Source organism: Vipera ursinii, assembly GCF_947247035.1.
Source record: "Vipera ursinii genome assembly, chromosome: 2".
In the NCBI taxonomy this organism is placed as follows: domain Eukaryota; kingdom Metazoa; phylum Chordata; class Lepidosauria; order Squamata; family Viperidae; genus Vipera; species Vipera ursinii.
In genome coordinates this window covers 194,290,207-194,314,774 of record NC_139513.1, presented here as the reverse complement: position 1 = coordinate 194,314,774, position 24,568 = coordinate 194,290,207, and the positions used below count along the sequence as shown (strand labels likewise).

Genomic DNA, 24,568 nt, shown 5'->3' with positions numbered 1-24,568 from the left:
GTTGCAGTGCCTGTGTAAAACTGATATGCTGAAGTGGAGTCTCTTAGTGGATAACAACATACTATGTGAATGTGGGGATACACAGAGCCCAGCCCCAGCTGGTATGTCATCTACTACCAGAAACATGTACCAATAATGACTTATTTTTGGCCACTGACAAAGCCAAGCTGGTGGCTTCATTCTGGTAGTTTAAAGTTTGATCTAGATATGGAAGAAGAACCCTAGTTAATGCTTTCATCAAACTTCATTTTAAATTTTTTCACTGCACAAAAATGCAGTAGAAATGCATCTGGTCCTAGAAAGCATTGCTTCCTTTGTTTCATTTTCTGTAATTCCTTTGGATGATGTGTATATTTCATAATCAGCATCTGAGTACTGTGTAATCTTTTCCAAACTTCATGCTGGTTTTTCATATATTTATTTATTTTATTTATTTTATTTTATTTTATTGGATTTATGTACCGCCCCTCTCCCAAAGGACTCGGGGCGGTGTACAGGGCAGTTAAAACATGGTATATAAAGTTAAAAAATAAATTAAGTTAAGTTAAGTTAGCCCCAACAAGACAAATTCTAAAGTTTAAAATCCCAGTCTCTCAGTCCAGGCCGGCAAGCTCAAATAACCAGGTTTCAGGTCGGGGCGAAAAGAGCAAAGGTCGGGAGCCATCCGGAGCTCAACAGGAAGCTGATTCCAGAGGGCGGGCGTGCCCACAGAGAATGCTTTCCCCCTGGGAGCCGCCAGCCAGCACTCCCTGGCCGACGGCACCCTGAGGAGGCCCTCTCTGTGGGAGCGCACAGGACGATGGGAAGTTGATGCAGAAGGTGCTCCCGTAAATAATCCGGACCCATGTCATTTGAGAATTAAATTTAATAAAATGCTGTATCATCTCATCAGTACTTCAAATAGATTGCTATTATCCTTTAGCGAAGTCATAGGTCCTTTTCTCATTTCATAAAACAACAGTTTATTTGAAATCTTTATTGAAATTCACTTTTTTTGTAACTTATTTGTTTCCAGCAGTTTATAAATCATTTTAATCTTTTGTATAATATCAAATATTGGTTTCTATTTTGTATTGATTTTGATAGTTTTGAATCATTTGTCTTATCTATCCATCCATTTCCATAAAACAAATATAAGAGAAGTACATCATAAAGCAAAACAAATAAATAGAATAAAAGAGGCCAGTAAAATAAAGAATTAAAGATGGTGACATTCTTTAACTGCTGTCTGAAGTTTTTCTTTCTATTTAATGCCAAAGAAATAAATAATCCTCTCAGAAATGCTTTACTAGATTCCCATACTGTGAATAAAGAAACATCAAGAGCTGAGTTTGCTTGGAAGATGCTCTTTAATTAAGGTTGACACTTAAATTTGATAGCTTCTTGTAATAATAATAGGCCATTCAATTCTACTTCTTCAAGCCAGAGATTCTTTGATGCAACATTACATTTGGAATTAAGTGCTGCAACTTCTTTACATTAAAGTAATAGCGAATTAAATATCCAGGTCATATCTATCCCTAAATTAATGTTAAGAGAAGGGGAACAATATGTATATTTTTCTCTAAAGGATATTTATGTCTTTAAACATCTAAGGAAGAAAGTAATGACATAGAATCTATAATTTTTTGGCAACTTGCATAACTCTTTTGGTATGAACCAAATTTATCGACATTTACGTGAAGAATCCTGTTAATGTTTCCAAGACTCAAAAAATATCTTGCAATTTCAAGAAGTAATTGGAAAAAAAATCACAAGATATTCTCTAGTTATCTTTTAAAGCATAAATTGAAGCAATTGTAATTTCCATTGTTCAGTTTGAAACCTTAGTAATAAAGATATTTCTGTTTCATCTGGAATTTTGTGCTGTACGTTAATAATATATATTAATACTCTGTTGTTCCCACCAGAAACCACATGATTTTGACCTAATATTTACATTCTAACACATTAACATGATCTTTTAAAATTGTATTTCATAAATACCTATATTGTCTGCATTCTCATTTTTCTTCTCTTTTGAATGGGCTATTCAATCTCTTAATCTTTGTTGAAAAATTTATTAATTTGATCCATGAAGTCAGCAATTAATTAAATGTATGGGTAGGGAAAAAAATCTGATCCAGTTTTGGTCTTCTGTCTGTCTGTGTCCTTTTTTTTCTTGTTCTGTAGTAGTTCACGACTCAAGCATTTTCTTAGCATCTTCTGTGGAGAATATAAAAGCTTTGCCATTCATAAAGACCCACAAAAGAAATGGAGTAATCCACCTGCATTTAATATTTCTTACTTGGAGACAGTTGCCATTATAAACACTGTTCTGTTTCTTTGAATTCATAACTTTTACTCTGAAATGTCTTACCATTAGATAGAATGCAAAATTATCTACTACAATTTTTATAAAGATTTCAAAGACTAAAATATTAAAACTTTCAAAGGCCATATACTTAAAATATCTAGTGGATGACGTGGTAGTGAGATAGAGCTAAATTGCAGGGTATGAATTTTTCATTCTTTCCAAAAGATACGAAAACAGACAACCATTTTAATGGATGATTTCGAAATGCTATTGTCAGACTACTTTTGTCTTCCCCACATGTTTTATTATGGTTCACTAGTTCTCTTAAGGTAACAAACATTTACTTTGGACACAGTTTTAATAACCTCTGAAATAAATCTATTGCAAGATAATTTTGAGGCTACAAATGGTTCAGACCTTATTATATGTACCTTTAAAAAAAAGTCTTGGGGTGTGTCGGTGCCTTTATGCTATACTAGTGTGCTAAGAGATTGAATAGGAAAAATGGGGGAGGAGACACTGTCCTCAGCTGCCATGCTGTTATCAGAGGGATTGTTTCTGGACAGAGGTTCAGCATTCATTGGTTGTCTGAAGAAAGCCATTTCATCTGAGGATTGGATAAGAAGCTGCGTCAATTTGCTGCCCGTCTCCAAGGCACTGGTGATGCTGCCTTCACAAGCTGACTAACGTCACAGCTCCATCACCCAGCGGGGTGTGGGCTTGCTTGTCGCCCCCCCCTCCTGTTCTCTGTTTAATTCTGTATTTGCTTCCTGCTGCATTTCTTCATCTGTCTTCTGCCAAATGCTAACAGCATGATATTTTGCAATCATTTAGGTGAATACAAGAAGGACGAACTCTTGGAAGCTGCTAGGTAAGTGCTGTTCAGAATACAAATGCATTGTTTTTGAAGAGAGGTGGGTGAAAATCAGGGTGAAAATGGGTTTTTATGATCTGTCATGTTGTCATTATCTTTTTATAAAATTGGGCCGATAAACAGTTAACATGAGTCTTTGGGATTTAACTACTTGCAGAAAGCTGAATAGTTGCTTGTAATTCTACAATACACTTGTAGTCGAATTTAGACAGAATGCATTTCAAATTCTATTATGTTTAAAAAGCATTTTTAACGAGAAATTTTATGTTAGGGTATTTTTTAAAAATTCTCTACCTTATGGATTCTTCATTTACATATATGTTATAGAAAAGCTTGAGCGAGAGGCTGGAAGCTATTTATAGTGGCTTGAGGAAGATTGCAACAATTTGGGAAATGTATATTTATTATATTTAAAATATGGTAAATTATTCTATCATATATGTTTATATAGGCATATATTTAAAGGAAATAATGGAAGCAAAATTTTTCTAAGTTAAAATGCACACAAGGTGGATTGTGAACATGATGTTAATGTGAAACTCCATTTCATATATTCTTTAAGGGACTTCTTCTCCCTTCCATTTCTTCTTTGCAGGAGTGGCAATGAAGAAAAACTAATGGCTTTGTTGACACCTTTAAATGTGAATTGCCATGCAAGTGATGGGCGAAAAGTAAGTCTCTGTAAATATAAATCTGCTGTAATTTTTTCGGCAGCTGGTCAGCATATCTTATCAGTTTAAAAATTTGATAACCACCCGGGTTTGTGGATTGTAATTTGGGTCTCATCACATAAGATTGAATGATGTCTACAATACTGACAGCTTGACAGAGGTAGTGGAACATGGCAGTTGAATGACTGCATTTTAAATAACAGCCCGGCATTGTGCTTTAGAATATTGGTTAATAAATATAAATTGTGAGTTTGCGTTTTGATAATAACTGAAAATGAACAGTTTTCTCTGTGTGAGTGTTCTGGCTGTGAAAAATAGGGTTTCTGTACTCTAGCTTGTTATAGCCAATTTTAGATCAATTTCATTAATCTTGTTGGATATTCATTCCAAATTTTTATAGTCTCATTTAATTGTCTAACTGCAGCTTTACATAATGGGGAATTAAAGTATATTAATCAATATGAAGTAAGAAAAGGAAGAAGTTATACATTCAGAATTCTAATTAGATGTTTCATTAATTTGTGTATTATTATAATCTGATGTAATAGATTCTAGTATCATAGTTTACCTAGGTTCACACAGCACGGTTATTTTGTCTGTTAGTGATTCTTAGTATCCCATCAATTTTTAATAACTGTCTGAAATAGGTAATCAGGTACTTCAGCTTCTGTGACTGAAATGTCCCCAGGTAATTTTGGGGGAGGACATGACAGATATAATTTGGGAGAGATTGTGGCTCATACGCTGCCAGCAGACTGTTTGAGATTTAAATTGTTCAAATAATTTGATTAGTAATTCAGTGCAGTGAAGATGTAAAAGAATATTTTGGATGCAGTTCATAGCCTAAACACACTTTTCCATAATTCAATATTTATAGCTCTTACATTATGCTCATATATGTTAAGTATGATTGGTTTAATTATGGTATGCATATATGGTGTATATATATATATATATATATATATATATATATATATATATATATATATATATATATATATATATATATATCCTGTTAAATGAAGTAGAGCTAAGTAATTGACACTCAGCCAGTGCTAGACTTTGTACTTCTTCCTCTAAAATAGCTGATTAGTTATCTTAGTTTTATTTACATTAGAACAACCATCAGTTTGATTAATGCTCAAATCATGAGTTTTGAAACTATGTGGTTCAACTCCTGGGCATTTTAGTTTTGCCCCAGGCAAAGCTGGGCTCTGTTACCCCATATTTTTGGTCTGCCTTGACAAACCAATTCTCCATTCTGTTATCTGGCCCATCATTTTTGGTTGTCACAATGGTTGCCTCTGTAAAAAGTGGCCCCCACACTCCTTATTCTCTCAAACCTGCCACATCCCATTTTGCTCACCTACCCTGCCTACCACCACCACCACGTTTTATTCTTCCTCCAGCAGAGTAGCCGCTACGGGCCCAGAATTTTGACAGCAGTCAGAGCAGCAGAAATAGAAAGGAGTGAGGATTTGATTATGTGGTATCAATTGCTACAGGACCAGTTGCTACTGTAGATTGCTGATATCTGGAGGCCCTTGGCTTTTGCTTATGTTAATAATTGCTAAATGAGATCCAGAGCAGCACTTAATCCAGGACAGTATTAACTGTTCAGTAATCAGTAACTAATAACTAATTAATAGGACACTATCAATTGTTCAGCGGTGTTCTGAAATGCACAGTATTTAAATGAGGGAAGTGTTTAGGTGTTAGACTGTTTAAAAAGTGAAGCTGTAGCAGAATATAAATAGGTCTAAAATTTCTGTCAGAGAACAGAAATAGGTTAAAAATTAATTAATGGATTTAATAGATTAATTAAAAGGTTCAATTAATAGGTTAAACAGTTATTCTTAAGAACTTTTAACAATCTATAGTACATCACTGGATCAATAAGGTGAGTTGCCATGTCCCATAATGACAGTTCTACTGATCTGATATGTTAACTAATGATTGCTAATTTGACTTTTTAAATTATTATGAGGGCAACAGTTGGATTTTATTTCTTAGATTACTAAAAGGTGATTGTGTCTTTCTGTTGCTTAAAACCATATTGTCCAGGCAGGTCTTGGATTTGCTCATTTGATTCCATCTGCATAACGTTTGACCTATGTTTTGTCAAGGAAAACTCTTTTGCTATATACATGAGCATTTGTAATGGATGCTCATGCATGGTCTACTCATTTTATTGTGAGGTTGCATTTATTGAAGAAATATACATTTAAGATTGCCGTGGTGATGTCAGGAGTTCATGAAACCATTGTGTTGCTTCGTGATTTGTTGGCTGAAGGAAAGAGAATGCAATCCACCATTTTTATTAAGAGACTGCCTGTTTGCAAGTGTAGCTTGTCCATAAGTTCCATAAGTTGGACTTTCTTAACCTGAGGACTACCTGTAATCACTGGGGTCCAACACTCTCACATCTTTTAATAGAACATTGCAAAAAGCAAAGCTGTTTCTACTTTCAGTTTAAAGATACCTTTTAAAAGGCTATACTGGAAATTACTAAAATAATAAATGTGGGGAATGATTCAGTTCATCAAAGCATATGATATGGAAAGTGTTACCTTTTGGGCACCACAATAAAAAAATAAACTTTCAAATTGTTACCAAACTAAATAACTTAAAATACTGCATCTTTTAAAAAAGGAAATCATAGAGAGACTAACTATCTCAAGAAATTTTTCTGGCTGACATAAAACCCAAGTTCTTTATGATCCACAATGGAACCACATTTAATATTTTAAAAACAATTTCACTCCATTCAAGTTCTTTGAGGGTTTTTTTAGTTCTTACCCAAAGTTATCTTGTCTTCACTGATAAACCAGTTAATTATTCCCAGTGCTTTTTTTGTAAAAAAAAAAAAAAGGTGCCAGAACTCACACATGTCATACAACCCGCCTTGCTTACCCTACAAGGTTCCATCCAAAAAAGGTGCCGGAACTCCGTTTTGAGCGTTCTATGAGAAAAAAAGCCCTGATTATTCCAAGTTTTATTGCTATTCTTCATCTGTGTTATAAAAGATTATCTCAAGAATTGCCACCTTCTGGTAGTTTACTTTTTATTTCAAAACAAAAGAATTTTACAAGACAAATCATCAGGATTTGTTATATATATGAGAGATTTTTCTTAGACTTCCGGCTTGATTTTCACAGCTTACCACTTAAATGACAGTCATATATAAATGTTTTCTCTCCCTCTCCCTTACAGAGTAAATCTGTATATATAGAAGTCTGGTATATCAGGTGGCAACAAGCCTAGAGGCCTCTTCCTTGATACCTATGATTCTGTGCCAGAAGCATTGATTCTATGAGTTATATTGGTGTGTTAAATTATGCATAGTCTTATATGTAGTCTCAAGTGATATAATTAAACACGGGTTTGTTATTTGAAGCTTTCTTGGCCACTAAACTATCCCCCCTCTTACTATTTCCAAGATGTCTTCCAGTCCTTAACGTGTTCATAGTACAAGATGGAGTTTACAGAAAGTAAATTGTGACATCTCTGCAATTTGTCTACTTGCTTTACATTTCTGAAAATGATTTTTCTCATATTACTGCATAGTACTAGAAATTAGAAAATCAAAGCAGCTTGGTGCACAAATGATTGTTCTTTTCATGGTGAATATACTTAATAATGTAAACCCCTTAGTAGGAAAGACCATAGGGGATGCGCCACCCCAGTTTAGAGCCAAAACCTCTCCTTACTTTCTGCAGAGGGGCAGAGTTATTCAAGTGAATCTCAATTCAAAAGTTCTTCATTGTTTTTCTTTAATCTTTCCTCCATTATTTGATACTAATTAATTCCGTTTCAAGATATTCCTAGCATGTGAAGTACAGTACTAACTGTTGTGATTTTACTTGAATGGTCTTCCCCTTTCTGCATGTTGTAAACATACAATTTATCTTACTTTTAATATTTTCTGCATACCTTAAGAAGGGACGCTCCTGAAATAATGGGGAAAATATATAATACTCTTTTGTTTTCTGAACATCATAACTTCCATGTCTGCTCCAGTGAAGATATACTATTTTTATTTGTGTTGCATTAACTTAAGTGCTTGGAAAACTAGAATAAAATTACACTTGGACATAAGGACATACTGTACGTACACATACACATAATTTGGAAAAAATGTAAGGCAACAGACATGATTCTTCTACCGTACAAATAATCCCCGCCACCCTCCCCAGTCCCATTTCAGTGCTGAGGTTTTTAGTACAGTTTTGTCTTTTAGTCTATGATGACTCAGTGAATTTCAGGATTGGAAGAGTAACAGAATGAGAGTTGGAATGGACCTTGCAGGTCTTCTGGTCTAATCCCCTGATCAAGCAGGAGACCCTATACCATTTCAGACAAATACTAGTAGTAGTACACTTTACTGATTAGTTTACCATATCAAAGCATGAGCATCAGCCACATTAAAATATAATAAAATGAGATAAGGTATGATATGGTAAAATGTGATAAAATAGCCTGGGGTGAAATAAAATAGACTAATATATAGTAGATAAAATAGGATAAAGATAAAAGAAAACAGGTAATCTTTGATTTACAACTGTAATTAATCCTGGGATTGTGTCATGGTGGTTGTTAAGCAGGTCACCATATGACCATGGTGAGTTGTCAAATTTTTTTGAAGTGGCTGTTAAGGAAATGCTGCAGATGGTGCAGAACAAAGCAATTGTCTATTGTGGAATATCCAGATCTGAATCTAGTCTGGTCTTCCACTAATACATGCCTTGCCCAATCCTCTATTTTCTTCAAGAGATAGCTTGCATACATCTTAGCTGTTATATCTATAAGGCTTATGGATGTGTAATTTTGGGAGGCTTCCTTGTCTCCTTTTGTATATATGGGAAATATGGTAGATAGTATCCAGCCTCCTGGAATGAGGTCAGTGTTGTCTATATATGTAAACAGCCTGCCAGCAGTGGAGTCCACCAGTCAATATGAGTCCTAAAGAGTTCTAGGGATAGCAAATTTTCACCAGGTGTCTTATTAGGCTTCAGTAATAAATGTTTTTTAATTTCTATCACTCATACTGGTGGCTGAGGAAGAAGATTATCAGAGATCAAAAACTCAGTAATCATTTTTTTTGGATGATCCTGGCAAATAAATTAGTATGAAAATCCTGCCAAACTATAGCTGAGATAGGGATATTAACTGTATTACACCCCTTCAGCATGCCAGATATGATGTTCCAAAATACAACTGAGTTGAACCCCCTTGCTGACCACACTGTACAAGCCCAGTGTGGTTGTGTAGTGGGTCTCCTTGGTGGCTATTTCTTGTAGTTGTGTCTTGGGTTTAACATCTTGGCATGATTGCTTGGTATAAGGTTTCTTTGAACCAAACACTTTTGACCAAAAGCAATCAAGGACGAACCATTTAGATCTTGTGGGCTGTCAGTTCCTAGCAGGCAATTTTTCTATTTTTATTTTTTAACATTGGCATACCCAGTAAAAGTTGCATTTAGACCTTGCATAGTTGTAACACTATTTTCACCCAAGACTGGGCCCTCTCAGAGTTCATAAAGTTGGCATTTCCCTTTGAGCCTCCTTGTTTGTCTCACTTCAGGTGGGCAAGTAGCCTTTTATTGTGTGATACAGGCAGTCTTATATCAGAACTGCCATAAAAGGTACTGCAATTAGTTGATGGTTACTCTCCTCCCTCATATAAAATTGAATGTTTAAAAATAAGTCGGATTTGTCTGTTCAGACACAATGTAATCCCAACATTTCCAGTATGGAAAGTAAAGGATATATGAAGCAACTGCCTCCCAGGATATGAAGATCACATATGTAAGTCAAGGAGATCAGTTTAGAACTCACCATATTCTCTGGAGTGCAAGGGTAGGCCGGCCGGCTGCTAAATAGTCCTCAGGTATGATGACCAAGTGGACATTATCAAGCAAACTCACAACCACCCTAGCATTAAAGTCTTCCAGTAGGGTCACAATGGCTTTGGTGTGTTTCATATTTAGTTCTCTGATTGTCTTTTCTAATTGTACCCAGATATCAAAGGACAAGAACATGGGGTTCACCAGTCCTGACTAATTACAGTCACATGCAGGTTAAAAGTCATAATTCAGACATGATAATTGATGAGAATGCAAAGAGAAATTTAATATACAAAACAATTTTTGCATACCATACCATTGTAAAACTTAATTTTTCAGGGAAGCAAAAGAGGGGGGGACCCATTTCAGACATTCTTAGAGGATCATGTTATACTTAGCTGGAAAATGTTTTGCTGCGGGAGATTCAAGAACCCTGTAAAGTAGTCCTTATTTTAGTCATCAAAGAAATGAGATGATGTACAGGGAGTGCAGAATTATTAGGCAAATGAGTATTTTGACCACATCATCCTCTTTATGCATGTTGTCTTACTCCAAGCTGTATAGGCTCGAAAGCCTACTACCAATTAAGCATATTAGGTGATGTGCATCTCTGTAATGAGAAGGGGTGTGGTTTAATGACATCAACACCCTGTATCAGGTGTGCATAATTATTAGGCAACTTCCTTTCCTTTGGCAAAATGGGTCAAAAGAAGGACTTGACAGGCTCAGAAAAGTCAAAAATAGTGAGATATCTTGCAGAGGGATGCAGCACTCTTAAAATTGCAAAGCTTCTGAAGCGTGATCATCGAACAATCAAGCGTTTCATTCAAAATAGTCAACAGGGTCGCAAGAAGCGTGTGGAGAAACCAAGGCGCAAAATAACTGCCCATGAACTGAGAAAAGTCAAGCGTGCAGCTGCCAAGATGCCACTTGCCACCAGTTTGGCCATATTTCAGAGCTGCAACATCACTGGAGTGCCCAAAAGCACAAGGTGTGCAATACTCAGAGACATGGCCAAGGTAAGAAAGGCTGAAAGACGACCACCACTGAACAAGACACACAAGCTGAAACGTCAAGACTGGGCCAAGAAATATCTCAAGACTGATTTTTCTAAGGTTTTATGGACTGATGAAATGAGAGTGAGTCTTGATGGGCCAGATGGATGGGCCCGTGGCTGGATTGGTAAAGGGCAGAGAGCTCCAGTCCGACTCAGACGCCAGCAAGGTGGAGGTGGAGTACTGGTTTGGGCTGGTATCATCAAAGATGAGCTTGTGGGGCCTTTTCGGGTTGAGGATGGAGTCAAGCTCAACTCCCAGTCCTACTGCCAGTTCCTGGAAGACACCTTCTTCAAGCAGTGGTACAGGAAGAAGTCTGCATCCTTCAAGAAAAACATGATTTTCATGCAGGACAATGCTCCATCACACGCGTCCAAGTACTCCACAGCGTGGCTGGCAAGAAAGGGTATAAAAGAAGGAAATCTAATGACATGGCCTCCTTGTTCACCTGATCTGAACCCCATTGAGAACCTGTGGTCCATCATCAAATGTGAGATTTACAAGGAGGGAAAACAGTACACCTCTCTGAACAGTGTCTGGGAGGCTGTGGTTGCTGCTGCACGCAATGTTGATGGTGAACAGATCAAAACACTGACAGAATCCATAGATGGCAGGCTTTTGAGTGTCCTTGCAAAGAAAGGTGGCTATATTGGTCACTGATTTGTTTTTGTTATGTTTTTGAATGTCAGAAATGTATATTTGTGAATGTTGAGATGTTATATTGGTTTCACTGGTAAAAATAAATAATTGAAATGGGTATATATTTGTTTTTTGTTAAGTTGCCTAATAATTATGCACAGTAATAGTCACCTGCACACACAGATATCCCCCTAAAATAGCTATAACTAAAAACAAACTAAAAACTACTTCCAAAAATATTCAGCTTTGATATTAATGAGTTTTTTGGGTTCATTGAGAACATGGTTGTTGTTCAATAATAAAATTAATCCTCAAAAATACAACTTGCCTAATAATTCTACACTCCCTGTAGTGATCCTAGTTCCGATTCAAATTTCCAATCAACCATGAATGATCCTTGAGCCAGGTACTATACAGTATCTCAGCCCTACCTTACAAGATTCCTAGGTTATATAGCTGGAGGAAAACTGGAAGAAAAACAATATGTAAATGTTATACCTAAAGGGCCTTTTAGTTCAGGCAGGAAAAAATGACTTCTTGTTTTCTTTCATTCATTCATTCATTGTGGTGTTTCAAGTCTCATCTGCAAAGTAGAACACTTGCTAATTTATACCAGTTATTTTTAAAATAACAATTTGTATAATTGTTGCTGGCAACTTCCCAGTAAAATACTTACTAAGTTTTCTCTTTTTGTTAAGGCAATTCTGTTTCAATTGTGATTCCTTAATTTTGTGCTCATTATTGTTTGAGTCCCAATTACTAATAGGTGAATAGAGGGGAAGGCTGTTCTTTTGCTTATTCTTCCTATTTCTCCACAAAAGCTGCTTGGAGATTTGGAGAAATATGTCAGAGATGGTATTAAAGACTGCAGTGGGCAATGTAAACAGGTAAAAATATCAGTACTTTCAGCCAAAGCTTCAGCTGGCTCTTGATCACTTCCATGAATAGATTTTTAAATTTTTTTTGAAAGTTGGTGAAAAGTTGTTCAGCAGCCCTCTTATCAAGCAGTTATCTTGTCCTGATGTAATTTTTCTGAAGAAACAGATTTTCTTTTTTTTTAACATTGTTGTTAATAGCATATTATATTCAACCTAGTGTTCTTGAGATGTTTTAGACTATAATCTGTGATAATTTGGTCATGTTGTTTTACGTTGGAAAAGTTGAATTTGCATGCACCATAACCTTAACCTAAAGTACAGTCAACAGTCTCTAGTACAGGGGTGTGAAACTGTCAGCCTGTGGGCCAGATGCGTCATGCCGAAACCACGCCTACCCCAGCTCCGGCAATGGGGAAAAAGTCACAATATGTTGCAACACGTCACGTGACATTGCAAGTTTGACACCCCTGCTCTAGTAGTTGAATTCCAATTCAAATGGCCAGCCAGTTACCTAAGTCCACAAATTTATTTATTGCTCCTACATTTTTCCTCTGTTTTTTATTTTCTAGATGAATGTATCCTGATGTCTCCTGAGTATATTTGTGGGATCAGTTTACTCAGAGGAATTGCTCCCTAATGTACCACTTGTTTCTCAGTGGTCCTGTCTGAAATTTATTTTAATCTTTCAGTAATCTCAGTATTCAAACTGAGTTGCTGTAACAGATGGTTATTCTGTTAGATTTATATTCTCTCTTTCCTACATTGGTACGGTAAGTTGGGCTGAATGATTATCCCAAAGTCACCCAGTAAGCTTTATTTATTTAGGGTAGATTTGAGCCTATTGCAATCCATATCTATCACACTGGATATTGTAAATTATTTACTTGAATTACTTCATCACACCTGTTGAGGGGCATGTATTTTTCAATTTTTGTCATTTGCACTAATTTTCTACTTTGATATGTTTCATATTGAAAAGTTACATTGTTATTTTTTAAAAAACATCTACATATTTAGGTTTCTTCATCATGGTATATAGAATTGGAAGGAACAGTCTAGTTCAGGGGTAGGCAACCTTGGCTCTTTTATGACTCGTGGACTTCAACTCCCAGAATTCCTGAGCTGGCACAGCCGGCTCAGGAATTCTGGGAGTTGAAGTCCACGAGTCATAAAAGAGCCAAGGTTGCCTACCCCTGGTCTAGTTCATGGATGGTGTCCAGTCCCATCCACTGTGCAGAAATCTAAATCAGGGCTTTTCAACCAGTGGTACGGGTACCACCTGTGGTACATTGGCACCCGGCAGGTGGTACATGGCCATCCTAGAAAAGTGGTAGCGAGGGAGGGGAATGAGCTGAACCGGTAGTAGTACCGCAGAAGCCTGAGCGAGAGATGGCTGGAGCTGCAGGGCTGTCAGGGCTCACTGGAAGCGCCAGGATCAGTGCTACTTTCCAGCTGATTGGTGCTTCTTCGGGGCTGTTAGGGCTCAGTGGAAACGCCAGGATCAGTGCCAGGGTCCAGCTGGAGCTCAGCGCTGATCCTGGCGCTTCTGCTGAACCCAGAAGAAGCGTTGATCAGCTGGAATGTTGCAACATCTCCAGGGTCTTGTGATTTACATTCAGATGCTTGGCAACTGATTCATATTTATGATGGTCCCAGTGTCATGTAAAGTGACCAAAACCTGCTGCAACCACCCAGCAGATGGAGGGGGGGGAATAAAAACCAAACTCCCCACCCCAGCCCCGCTCCCAATCCTCAACAGAAATGCTCACAACAATGAAAACCTCAGAGAGGAGGAAGAGCACCGCTGGGCGGGCAGGCAGGTGTCTTGCTCGACTGTGGCTTGGGGGGCACTTTTTTCAGGGCCATTGTAACTTTGAACAGTCACTCAGCAAACTGTTGTAAGTCGAGGACTACCTGTACTTTATCACTTTTTTCCTTTTTTGCGGGGGTCATCAAGTTTTTGACACCTTGCTAGGCAACTGGTGGTACTTGGATGTTGCCATATCCTAAAAGTGGTACAATGGGTGAAAAGGTTGAAAAGCCCTGATCTAAATCAGACTCTTCTAGTCTCTACTTGAACAATATCCAGTAAAAGATAGTTTCAGATTAGCCTTTCTGGGTGGTTGGTTGGAGTATCAACCCTCTTTTACTGTTTTTCCCCCCCTTAACAATAAAGTGAAATTCATGTTCCTATAAATTGATTGATTTCTTTCATGACCCACATTTTGGGACAGTAGAGAACAGGTTTTGGTTTTCTTCTATGTAGCATCCTTTCAAGTATTTGAAGAATGGAGGGAGGCCACCTTACAACTTTAAGATTTAAATTTGTTACAAGAACTAAAAGACTTATATATCTGGCACATCAATTTGCAAAAGTGGAAGGGTGAGTTAACCTAGAGCAAAAGCCTATTATTAGGAAAGATGTGTGCTACAATAAAGCATTTTGTAGTTACCTTTTATGCTGTGGTGTTTCCAGTCCTTGGAAACGAAGAATCCCCACATTTTCCTTCATTAAATGTAATTCTTTTATTTTCTCTGACCCATCAATATTGTTTTGTTTTGCTTTATTTTCTGGGGTTTGTGTGACATATGTGACATATGCCATTTCCACTTCATCATGAAAGTCAATAAACATGTTAGAGAGTACTGGGCTGAGGACTGAATCCTGATACACTATACTCAATATCTCATCAATGTGATACTGTTGATGAACAATCTTTGAAATCAGTTTTCAGATATATTCAATTAAATGTCATATTCTCAGCTCATGTGTTATTAGTCTGTTAATAATGTTATGGGGTATGTAAAATTGTACACCAAACTCAGTATACACACACACAAACACCCACACCACACATCCACACATCACACTGAATGCAAAGTTTTCAAGATGAGGTAAGACTTTATTATGGCCATAGATCAAAAACTTTTTCATAGCAGCCACATTGGCTTGTTCAGTATTCTATTTTTCTCTTCTGGGAATTATTTGTTGTTCTGGTTCTAGTAGCTCCTTTGACAGGAACTCCAGTCCATCTTGTGTTTCTTTTCCCATTAATTTTGTCTTGTGCAGAATGTTCCTTAGTATTACTCTACATTTACTTAAATCTGTATTTCTAAAGCTGGAGATAGGATTTTGATTATATCCAAGTCTAATTTAAAGTCAAGAACTCAGGCATTACATAATCGGTTTTCTCAACATTTCTGATTTTCCAATTAATTGATCTACCACCTTCCATTATCTAATCAATGATAACTGATCTGAGCCTTCTACCACCCTCTGGAGGACAAAGTTATCAGCAAGAGAGGTCAGGAAGAATGATGGAAGATCTTAGTGGTTTTTTAATTGTCTTACAGGCCTCAGTTACTTTACTTCACTACTGCTCCTCTAAGCTCCAGACTCTAGTTCGGGGGGGGGGTGTCAAACTGCTGGCCTGCGGGCCGGTTTCATCATATCGAAGCCACACCCATCCCATTGCCGGCAAAGCAAAAGGAGTCGCGATATGTTGCGACCCCTCAGGTGACGTGGCGAGTTTGACACCCATGCTCTAGCTTGTGTTTATTAGAGGTAACAGTGACATCTGGAGTTGTTTTAAGATGGGCAGCTATATTGAGGGATGGAGGGATGGGAAGGAAGGCAAAGGGAGAAAGAAAGGAAGGGGAGAAAAAAGGAAAGTTTTCCTCTGTCTTGCCTGTTCTAAAGTGGTTAGCACCAGGGCTTTTTTTCTCATAGAATGCTCAGAACGGAGTTCCGGCACCTTTTTTGGATGGAACCTTGTAGGGTAGGCAAGGCGGGTTGTATGACGTGTGTGAGTTCCGGCACCTTTTTCTTTTACAAAAAAAAGCACTGGTTAACACTACATGTTAAAGAATTAGTTATTTATTCGGATAATTATTTTCAATCAGAAAGCAGAAAGTGTTGAATGGTGTTTATGAAATTAATTTTATTACTTTTCTATGCTGTGCGAAGCAGATTTCTAGTTCTAATTAGGGACATTATATTACAAACATCTGTGATTTTGTTGACTTTAGAGGCTTTGTAAAAAAAAAATAGAAAGAAATCCCATCCCTATTATTGGATAAAATTCTTGGATGTTTTGTAGCTCTTCCCCTAATCCTAATTGTGCCTGCAAAAGATAACGCCCAGTTGAGATCCCAAAGTCTCCAGAAAACCGTGATACAGAATTCCTTTTCTAAAATTACAATTTATTAATTCATGCTTAAATATTTAATACTGTAATTGAAAAAAATTTCAGTTCATTTACTCAGTTAACATACAGCCTTACATTTTAGGGAACTGAATATAATCTGAAATTGATCATTGCTTTCAGTGTTGTGTCCTGGGCTTTGCTAAATCTTTCTGTGGATTCCACATTTACTGTGTGCCACATTAACTATGAGAATGATTAATAATCAAGTCATAGTATAGCCTTTTTTTTTCAAGAGGCAAAAACTAAAGACTAGTCCCCTCAAAAACATTAAAGCATTAAAATGGAAGAAATGCTGAAAATTGTGGCTCCTTGAATGAATGAATGAACGAACCTTTATTGTCAAAATACAACCATGTATATACATTGAGATTGGCTGAGCCTCCCTTTGTGCCCCCACCACCACAACTCACAGTGACAACAGACCCACCATCTTGTTACACCGTGTGAGCTAATTGCACACAACACACCGGCCTCGCAAGTCAATTGTACATAGAGTTATTTCCCATTCAAGAGCCTGACAGCCCATGGATAGCAGCTGTTCTTCAGCCTGTTGGTACGGCTGGCTATACTCCTGTATCTCCTACCCGATGGTAGGAGAGCAAAGAGGTACCGGCCAGGGTGTGAGTCATCTTTCTTGTTAAAAGATTCTTGAAGTCAAGTTTCGGTGGCATGTTAGCTCTATAATTTTGTACAGGCTGAGAGGAAGAACTCACATGGAAAACCCAGTGATATTGTGATCCTGGTGTCTTGAGTTTTTACATAATATGCTGGTGATGGGAAGCTATTTTAGTCTTGGTGCCAGAAGTACAATACTATACTTGCCGAATAGGCAATAGGCGTCTTCAGAGTATACGGTAATAGCCAAGTAGGACCTATTGTGTCTTGAATTGCAGAGAAGAGAGAAGTTTATATTAGCCACAAATACCATAAACCAGGCACAGAAGACTGTCTGACGTTTGCCCTGGTAATTGAGTTTCTTTAGGGATCTTCTCCCTAGTCCATGGGTAGGCAACCTCGGCTCTTTTATGACTCGTGGACTTCAACTCCCAGAATTCTTCAGCCAGCCTGGCTGAGGAATTCTGGGAGTTGAAGTCCACGAAAAGAGCCAAGGTTGCCTACCCCTGCCCTAGTCTTTCTATAGGATAATCCAGAGGAGTAAAGCCTGGTATTCTGGGGAAACCTGGCAAAAGCAGGAAAGAGAAACCTCCAGAAAAATATTGGCTGCCATAAAATAGCAAGCAGGGTAAATTGTATGTGTAAAGTATATTTTAAAGCTGTTTTTTCAATATTTAAAATATACTGCTCAAAATAAAAATAAAGGGAACACTTAAACAACACAATGTACTGTATTTAATAGTAGGATGTCTTATCTTGTGTTCCCTTTATTTTTTTGAGCAGTATATATTTAGTTGATCTAAAGGTTGTAAAGGCCATTTTTTAATGTTTAAAAGGATTTAAATGTTCATGTTATTCAGTACTAAGAGCTAAGAATTTTATTCTTCAGATTTTTTTATGTATTGTTTTGAAAACAAAATGACAGAGAAACAGAAAAAAGTGAAAGCCAAAAATAAAAATACATGGTCAAAGAAAAAAAAAATCATAGATTTTTTTTAAGAAAAAAAGTAAATACAAAGAAAAAAGACAATTATATTACTTCTAGCCTTTGGTAAGTCTGCCCACCCCCTTTTTTAAAAAAGAAAAAGAAATCCTGTCCATTTCAAAAGTATTTTGCCACACAAAAACTGCAATTTGAGTTAAGTAATTTGATCATACAAACTCAGCTGGCATTGTTACTTGTAATTATTGTACCGTATATTATCAATATGAAGACTTGGTTTACTTGGAATATGCTTATGTTCTTTAATTGCTGTCTCTTATTACAGTCTACCCCATTACATTTGGCTGCAGGATATAACAGAGTTCGTATAGTCCAGCTTTTACTTCAGCACGGTGCTGATGTCCATGCAAAAGATAAAGGGTACGTAAAATCGTATAATTTGGTTTTGATAGTGTTAATATGATGTAAGAGGAGTATGGGTGAAAGCACCTTTTCATAATGACATTTACACAGATTCATAGTTACTGTTTTGAAGCCAGGCAAAACTCTTCCCTTCCCCCTAAATCATTTAAATCCGGTTGCATTTATTTAAATTTTGTGCATCTTTGCAATCTCTGTTTCCTTCATTATCCTCTCTGTTGTTGTTGGTTTTGCTTTCCACCTTAGCATATTTTATTGCAGTGTATATTTGAATTAAAAATATTCTGTCAGCCATTCAGATGGATCTAGTGTGATTAGCAGTAAAAATAAGATAGTGATTTGAGTAAAAGTGGAATAGTATTGTTAGACAAATTCATGGGAGTAAACCATAGATTTGCATGTATTCATGTTGCCACTATCTGTTATAAGATCTGGACTGTCCACATAGTAGTCTTTTCTCCATATTTAAATGTTAAATAAAATACACCATTGGTTTATGGCCCAGAGATGGGGAAGATATTTAGACAGTAACTATCACTCCTCTGAAATTTATGACAGCAGGGTCGTGATAGGGGATTGGACTTGATGACCTCTCGGATCCCCTCCAACTGATTCTATTCTATTAATTTGATTTAAAATATTCAGTTGTATTTGTAAATTTGCTGTATTCCTTTTCCTTGTCTATGAATGGCACAGATAGCCTGTTTTAAAGTTCTGTTGTATTTGTCAACTTATTAAAAAAAGTATTGAGTCCTTGAATGAGCTTAATTTTTTTTCTGCAGTATTCAAATTTAATATATTCTTGGAAGGCATGTTAAATAGTTCATGTAAGACTGAAGCAAGGTATTTTTTTTTACCTACCGTAACTGGTTTATTTGAAAGTTTGAGCTTTTTCCAAGAAACAAACCATGTTTCGGTTTCAGATGGTATATTGCTATTCCAACTTTTGTTTCAAACTGGTTCATGGAAGTTGGCTTATTTTACTCATGTTTTTTACGTCTGAAATTCTGAGTGGAATAAAAATATAAAAACTAGGAAATAGTCCTTTAGAATGTATGTAAATAACATGTCCTTCAATGAAATGTAACTGTATACATGTAGCAGTAAGACAAACAATAAGACCAGAATAGGGGACAAACAAAAGGACCCTTAGAAAAATGCCACCCCTAGACGTATGCAGGCAGGAATCATTAGAACTGTGCAAAGCTTTAAAAATAAACAATTTGCCAAATGCATTAGCCCAAGCAAAATACTAAAGCAGATAAAATATATGGTGCAGTGTAGTAAGAATGATTTTTCTCAATAGTTAAACAATGTTTTATTTTCTTTGTTATAGTGGACTTGTGCCTCTACACAATGCATGTTCCTATGGACATTATGAAGTTACAGAATTGCTGTTGAAGGTGATTAAGTTAATAATTATGTAATTATGTGAAGACTGTCATTAACGTGTTATTCTGTTTACAAATTATAGGTTGTATTGCATGTGAGATAATTTGTATGCCTTTGTGATGTTGATAAAGAAAATAGAGACCTCCCTGTTCCATATTTTAAAAGGCCACTTCTTATTTGAAATAATTCGTCATTAAAGAACACTTAAGGCTGTCACCAATTTTACTAAATTATAAAAAAAAAACCACCCCAAAAATCTTTTACTAGAACTCAGGGCTAATTTTACTAAGTCAGAAATGATAACATTCCTATTCTATTTTCTCATTTATATTGTAGAATAGATTTATTTATTTAGAAAATTTACATGGCTGCCTAACTTAAGTGCATAACTATTAAAAAAAAAATTAAATGGAATATAACTCATGTTGACAGGAGGGCAGAGATCCGCCCCGAGGTCTCTCATTTGTGGAGTCCCTCAGGGGTCGGTTCTCTCGCCTCTCCTGTTCAACATCTATATGAAGCCGCTGGGCGAGATCATTCGTGGTTTTGGGGTGGGGTATCACCAGTACGCTGATGATACCCAACTTTTTCTTTCCACCCCGAACCAACCCAGTGATGCCCTCTCCGTGATGTCCCGGTGCCTGGAGGCGGTTCAGGTCTGGATGGGGAGAAACAGGCTTCGTCTCAATCCCGCAAAGACTGAGTGGCTGTGCATATCGGCGTCTCGGGTTAACCAAGTTATTCCACCTCTAATGATGGGGGGTGAGGTGTTACCCCCCATTGATAGGGCTCGCAACTTGGGCGTCCTCCTGGATTCACGGCTCAATTTTGAAGATCACATAGGAGCCGTGACCAGGGGGGCTTTTGCACAGGTTCGCCTGGTGCGCCAGTTGCGTCCCTATCTGGACCGAGACGCCCTACGCACAGTCACTCATGCGCTTGTGACCTCCCGTTTGGACTACTGTAACGCTCTCTACATGGGGCTGCCCTTGAAGACCACTCGGAGGCTTCAACTGGTGCAGAATGCGGCTGCGCGAGTTGTAATGGGGGTTTCCCGATACTCCCATGTAACACCTCTACTCCGCGAGCTGCATTGGCTTCCGGTTGCCCTCCGGGTGAAATTCAAGGTGCTGGTTATTACCTATAAAGCCCTACATGGCCTGGGTCCGGGTTATTTGAGGGAACACCTGCTGCCGGCATCAAACGCCCTTCGCCCAGTGCGCTCCCACAGGGAGGGTCTGCTCAGGGTTCCGCCGGTGAGAGATTGCCGGCGGGTGACACCCAGGGATAGGGCCTTCTCAGTGGGAGCGCCTGCCCTCTGGAACCAGCTGCCGGTGGAGCTGAGAACTGCCCCCGACCTCCGATCATTCCGCCGGGGCCTGAAGACCTGGCTCTTTGAGCTCTCGGGCCCAGGCTGAGGAGAAATTTTTTAATTGGGTTTTAAATTGTGTACAGGGTTAATTTAATATTTTTTAATATGGTTTTAACTTTTGTATGTTGGATTTTTTAATTCCCTGTAAACCGCCCTGAGTCCTCAGGGAAAGGGCGGTATACAAATGCAACTAAATAAATAAATAAATAAATAGCCCCCAAAACTCACATAGTAGATTTCTTTAGCAGGCAGGCCATAACACCTGAAAGAAAAGCCAGGCTTTGATGGCCTTTTGCAATCCAGCAAGTAAGGGCCATCCAATTTTTTTGGGGGGGGAGTGGAGGGGAGGGCACAGGGACTGTTTCATTGGGCAGGCACCATGACAGCAAAGGCATGTCTCCTGAATGCCACAAGATGGCACTGTTTCATAGAACAAGCACTATTGTACTTGCCCCAAGCCAGTCATCAGGTTTGTGTTTTTTCAAGTTGAGAAATAAAGGGCTTTCATATTTGTGTGTGTGTGTGTGTGTCTGTGTGTGTGTATCGAGTTATTGTAATTTGTCTATTATACCAGTTAATTTTTGTAAACAAATCTCATGTGTTAATCTCACTCTTTTGACATCAAGCAGAATACATTTGTTCAGATAATGAAATAAAATGATTAAACTACTTCATATATGTTAGATAGAAATTCTAATAATAAGATTTCTATCACATAAGACAGATAACCAAACCTGGTGTATTTAAAACTAAAAAAATAATTGTAATATTGACACAACATAAAATGCCTGTTGTCTTTTCCTCCTGTTAACGTGTTCCTGTTCCTTAGCATGGAGCCTGTGTTAATGCAATGGATCTCTGGCAGTTCACTCCATTACATGAAGCCGCTTCCAAGAATCGTGTGGAAGTTTGTTCTCTATTACTCAGCCATGGTGCAGATCCAACATTAGTCAACTGTCATGGCAAGAGTGCTGTGGATATGGCACCAACACCTGAGCTCAAAGAGAGGCTCACCTGTAAGTATTACTATGTGCAAGGTTTTATCATTCTCAGCAAGACTACAGAATTCATTATCTTTTCTGCAGTATTAAAAATGATACTCTGTTTTTTAAAGGAAAGCTGATCTGTTATCTCACCTTCAGTTGATGAATTTTTTGGTAACATTAGAAAAATTTAAAGGATTTATGCCTATGTATTTTATTTATTTATTTATTTTATTTATTTGTTTTTATAAACCGCCCTTCTCCCGAGGGACTCAGGGCGGTGTACAGAATAAGATAGGCATACAGAATGAACCGTAATGAAAAACAAACACTAGTAAAATACAAACTGGGACCCCAATAAGAGCTATCAGGCCAGGCCGGACTGCTGGAACAGGTAAGTTTTTAATTCTCGCCGGAAGGTGCGGAGGTCGGGGGCCATCCGGATTTCGGTTGGCAAGCTGTTCCAGAGGGCTGGCGCACCCACTGAGAATGCCCTCCCCCTGGGGGCCACCAGCCGACATTCCTTGAGCGGTGGCACCCTGAGGAGGCCCTCTCTGTGGGAGCGCACAGGGCGGTGGGGCGCTGACATTGGCAGAAGGTGCTCCCGCAGGTAGTCCGGACCCATGCCATGTAGGGCTTTGTATGTCATTGTCAGCACCTTGAACTTCACACGGAAGGCAACTGGAAGCCAGTGCAGCGCACGGAGGAGAGGTGTGATATGGGAGTATCGGGAGGCTCCCAAGAGTGTCCGCGCCGCTGCACTTTGCACCAGTTGAAGCTTCCGAGTGGATCTCAAGGGCAGCCCCAAGTAGAGAGCGTTACAGTAGTCTAGGCGAGAGGTCACAAGCGCATGGGTGACTGTACGTAAGGCATCCAGGTCCAGATAAGGCCGTAATTGGCGAACTAGTCGAACCCGGGAGAAGGCCCCCTTGGTCACAGCTCCTATGTGATCTTCCAGGGAGAGCTGCGAGTCAAGGAGGACACCCAGGTTGCGGGCCCTATCAACAGGGGGTAGTAACTCGTCCCCGATGTTAAGGGATGGGATGTTCTGAGTATCCTGGCTAGCCGGTACGTACAGCCATTCAGTCTTGTCCGGGTTCAGTTGAAGCCTGTTCCTCCCCATCCATTCCCGGACCGCTTTCAGGCAGCGGGACATCACGTCGAGGGCATCACTGATGTTGTTTGGAGTTGAGATGAAAAGCTGGGTGTCATCAGCATACTGATGGTACCCTACTCCAAAGCTGCGAATGATCTCGCCCAGCGGTTTCATGTAGATGTTGAACAGGAGAGGCGAGAGGACCGACCCCTGAGGTACTCCGCAAGCGAGAGGCCTCGGGGTCGACCTCTGTCCTCCTGCCAACACCGACTGCGAGCGACCCTGGAGAAAGGAGGAGAACCAGCGCAGAACCGTGCCTCCCACTCCCAGTCCCCTGAGGCGTCGCAGCAAGATACCATGGTCGATGGTATCGAAAGCCGCCGAGAGGTCTAATAAGACTAGGACAGAGGAATGGCCCCTGTCCCGGGCTCTCCAGAGATCATTTATCAGAGCGACCAATGCCGTCTCCGTGCTGTACCCCGGCCTGAAGCCCGATTGGTACGGGTCTAGATAAACCGCTTCATCCAGGATCTGAGGGAGTTGGTGCGCCACCACGCTCTCAACAACCTTCGCAAGGAAGCGAAGATTGGAGACTGGACGAAAGTTATTCAATGAGGATGGGTCCAAGGTGGGCTTCTTGAGGAGAGGTCTCACCACCGCCTCCTTCAAGGCGGTGGGGAAGTGACCCTCACTCAGAGAAGCGGAGATGACCGCCAGGAACCAGCCTCGTGTCCCCTCTCGAGCTGCATATGCCAGCCATGAAGGGCACGGGTCCAGTAAGCATGTGGAGGAGCTCAGCCTCCTCATAATCCTGTCCACTTCCTTGGGAGTCACAGGATCAAATTCCTCCCAGGTGACGTCGACAAGACTGTCCATGCCTTGTTCTTCCAACTCAGCCCAGTTGGAGTCCAGGCCGGTTCGGATCCGAGCAATTTTATCCAGCAGATATTGACCGAATTCCTCGGCTCGGCCCTGCAAGGGTTCCTCCCTCACCTCTTGGTTCAGTAGGGAGCGAGTCACCCTGAACAAGGCAGCCGGGCGGTTATCTGCGGACGCGATGAGGGTGGAAAAGTAGTTGGATTTTGCCACCCTTATCGCAGCGAGATAAGACCTGGTGAGGCTTCTTAATCGCAATCGGTCGGATTCGGATCGACTGGATCTCCAATGGCTCTCTAGGCCCCGTCTCCGACGCTTCATTTCCCGGAGCTCCGCGGTGAACCATGGGGCTCGCTGGGATCTGCGCCGGGTCAGAGGCCGCATGGGTGCAACTCGGTCAAGAGC

General features: G+C 39.2%; 1 protein-coding gene across 1 annotated transcript in view; it reads left to right on the top strand.

Moving 5' to 3' along the window:
- TNKS (tankyrase) overlaps positions 1-24,568 on the top strand; it is a 105,408-nt gene that overhangs the window by 40,002 nt on the left and 40,838 nt on the right. Inside the window, exons 4-8 of the mRNA XM_083352833.1 lie at positions 3,131-3,167; positions 3,766-3,841; positions 18,350-18,444; positions 19,781-19,847; positions 22,038-22,224. Of these exons, the coding sequence (XP_083208959.1) occupies positions 3,131-3,167; positions 3,766-3,841; positions 18,350-18,444; positions 19,781-19,847; positions 22,038-22,224 (462 nt within the window). The remainder of the gene's footprint in view (positions 1-3,130; positions 3,168-3,765; positions 3,842-18,349; positions 18,445-19,780; positions 19,848-22,037; positions 22,225-24,568) is intronic.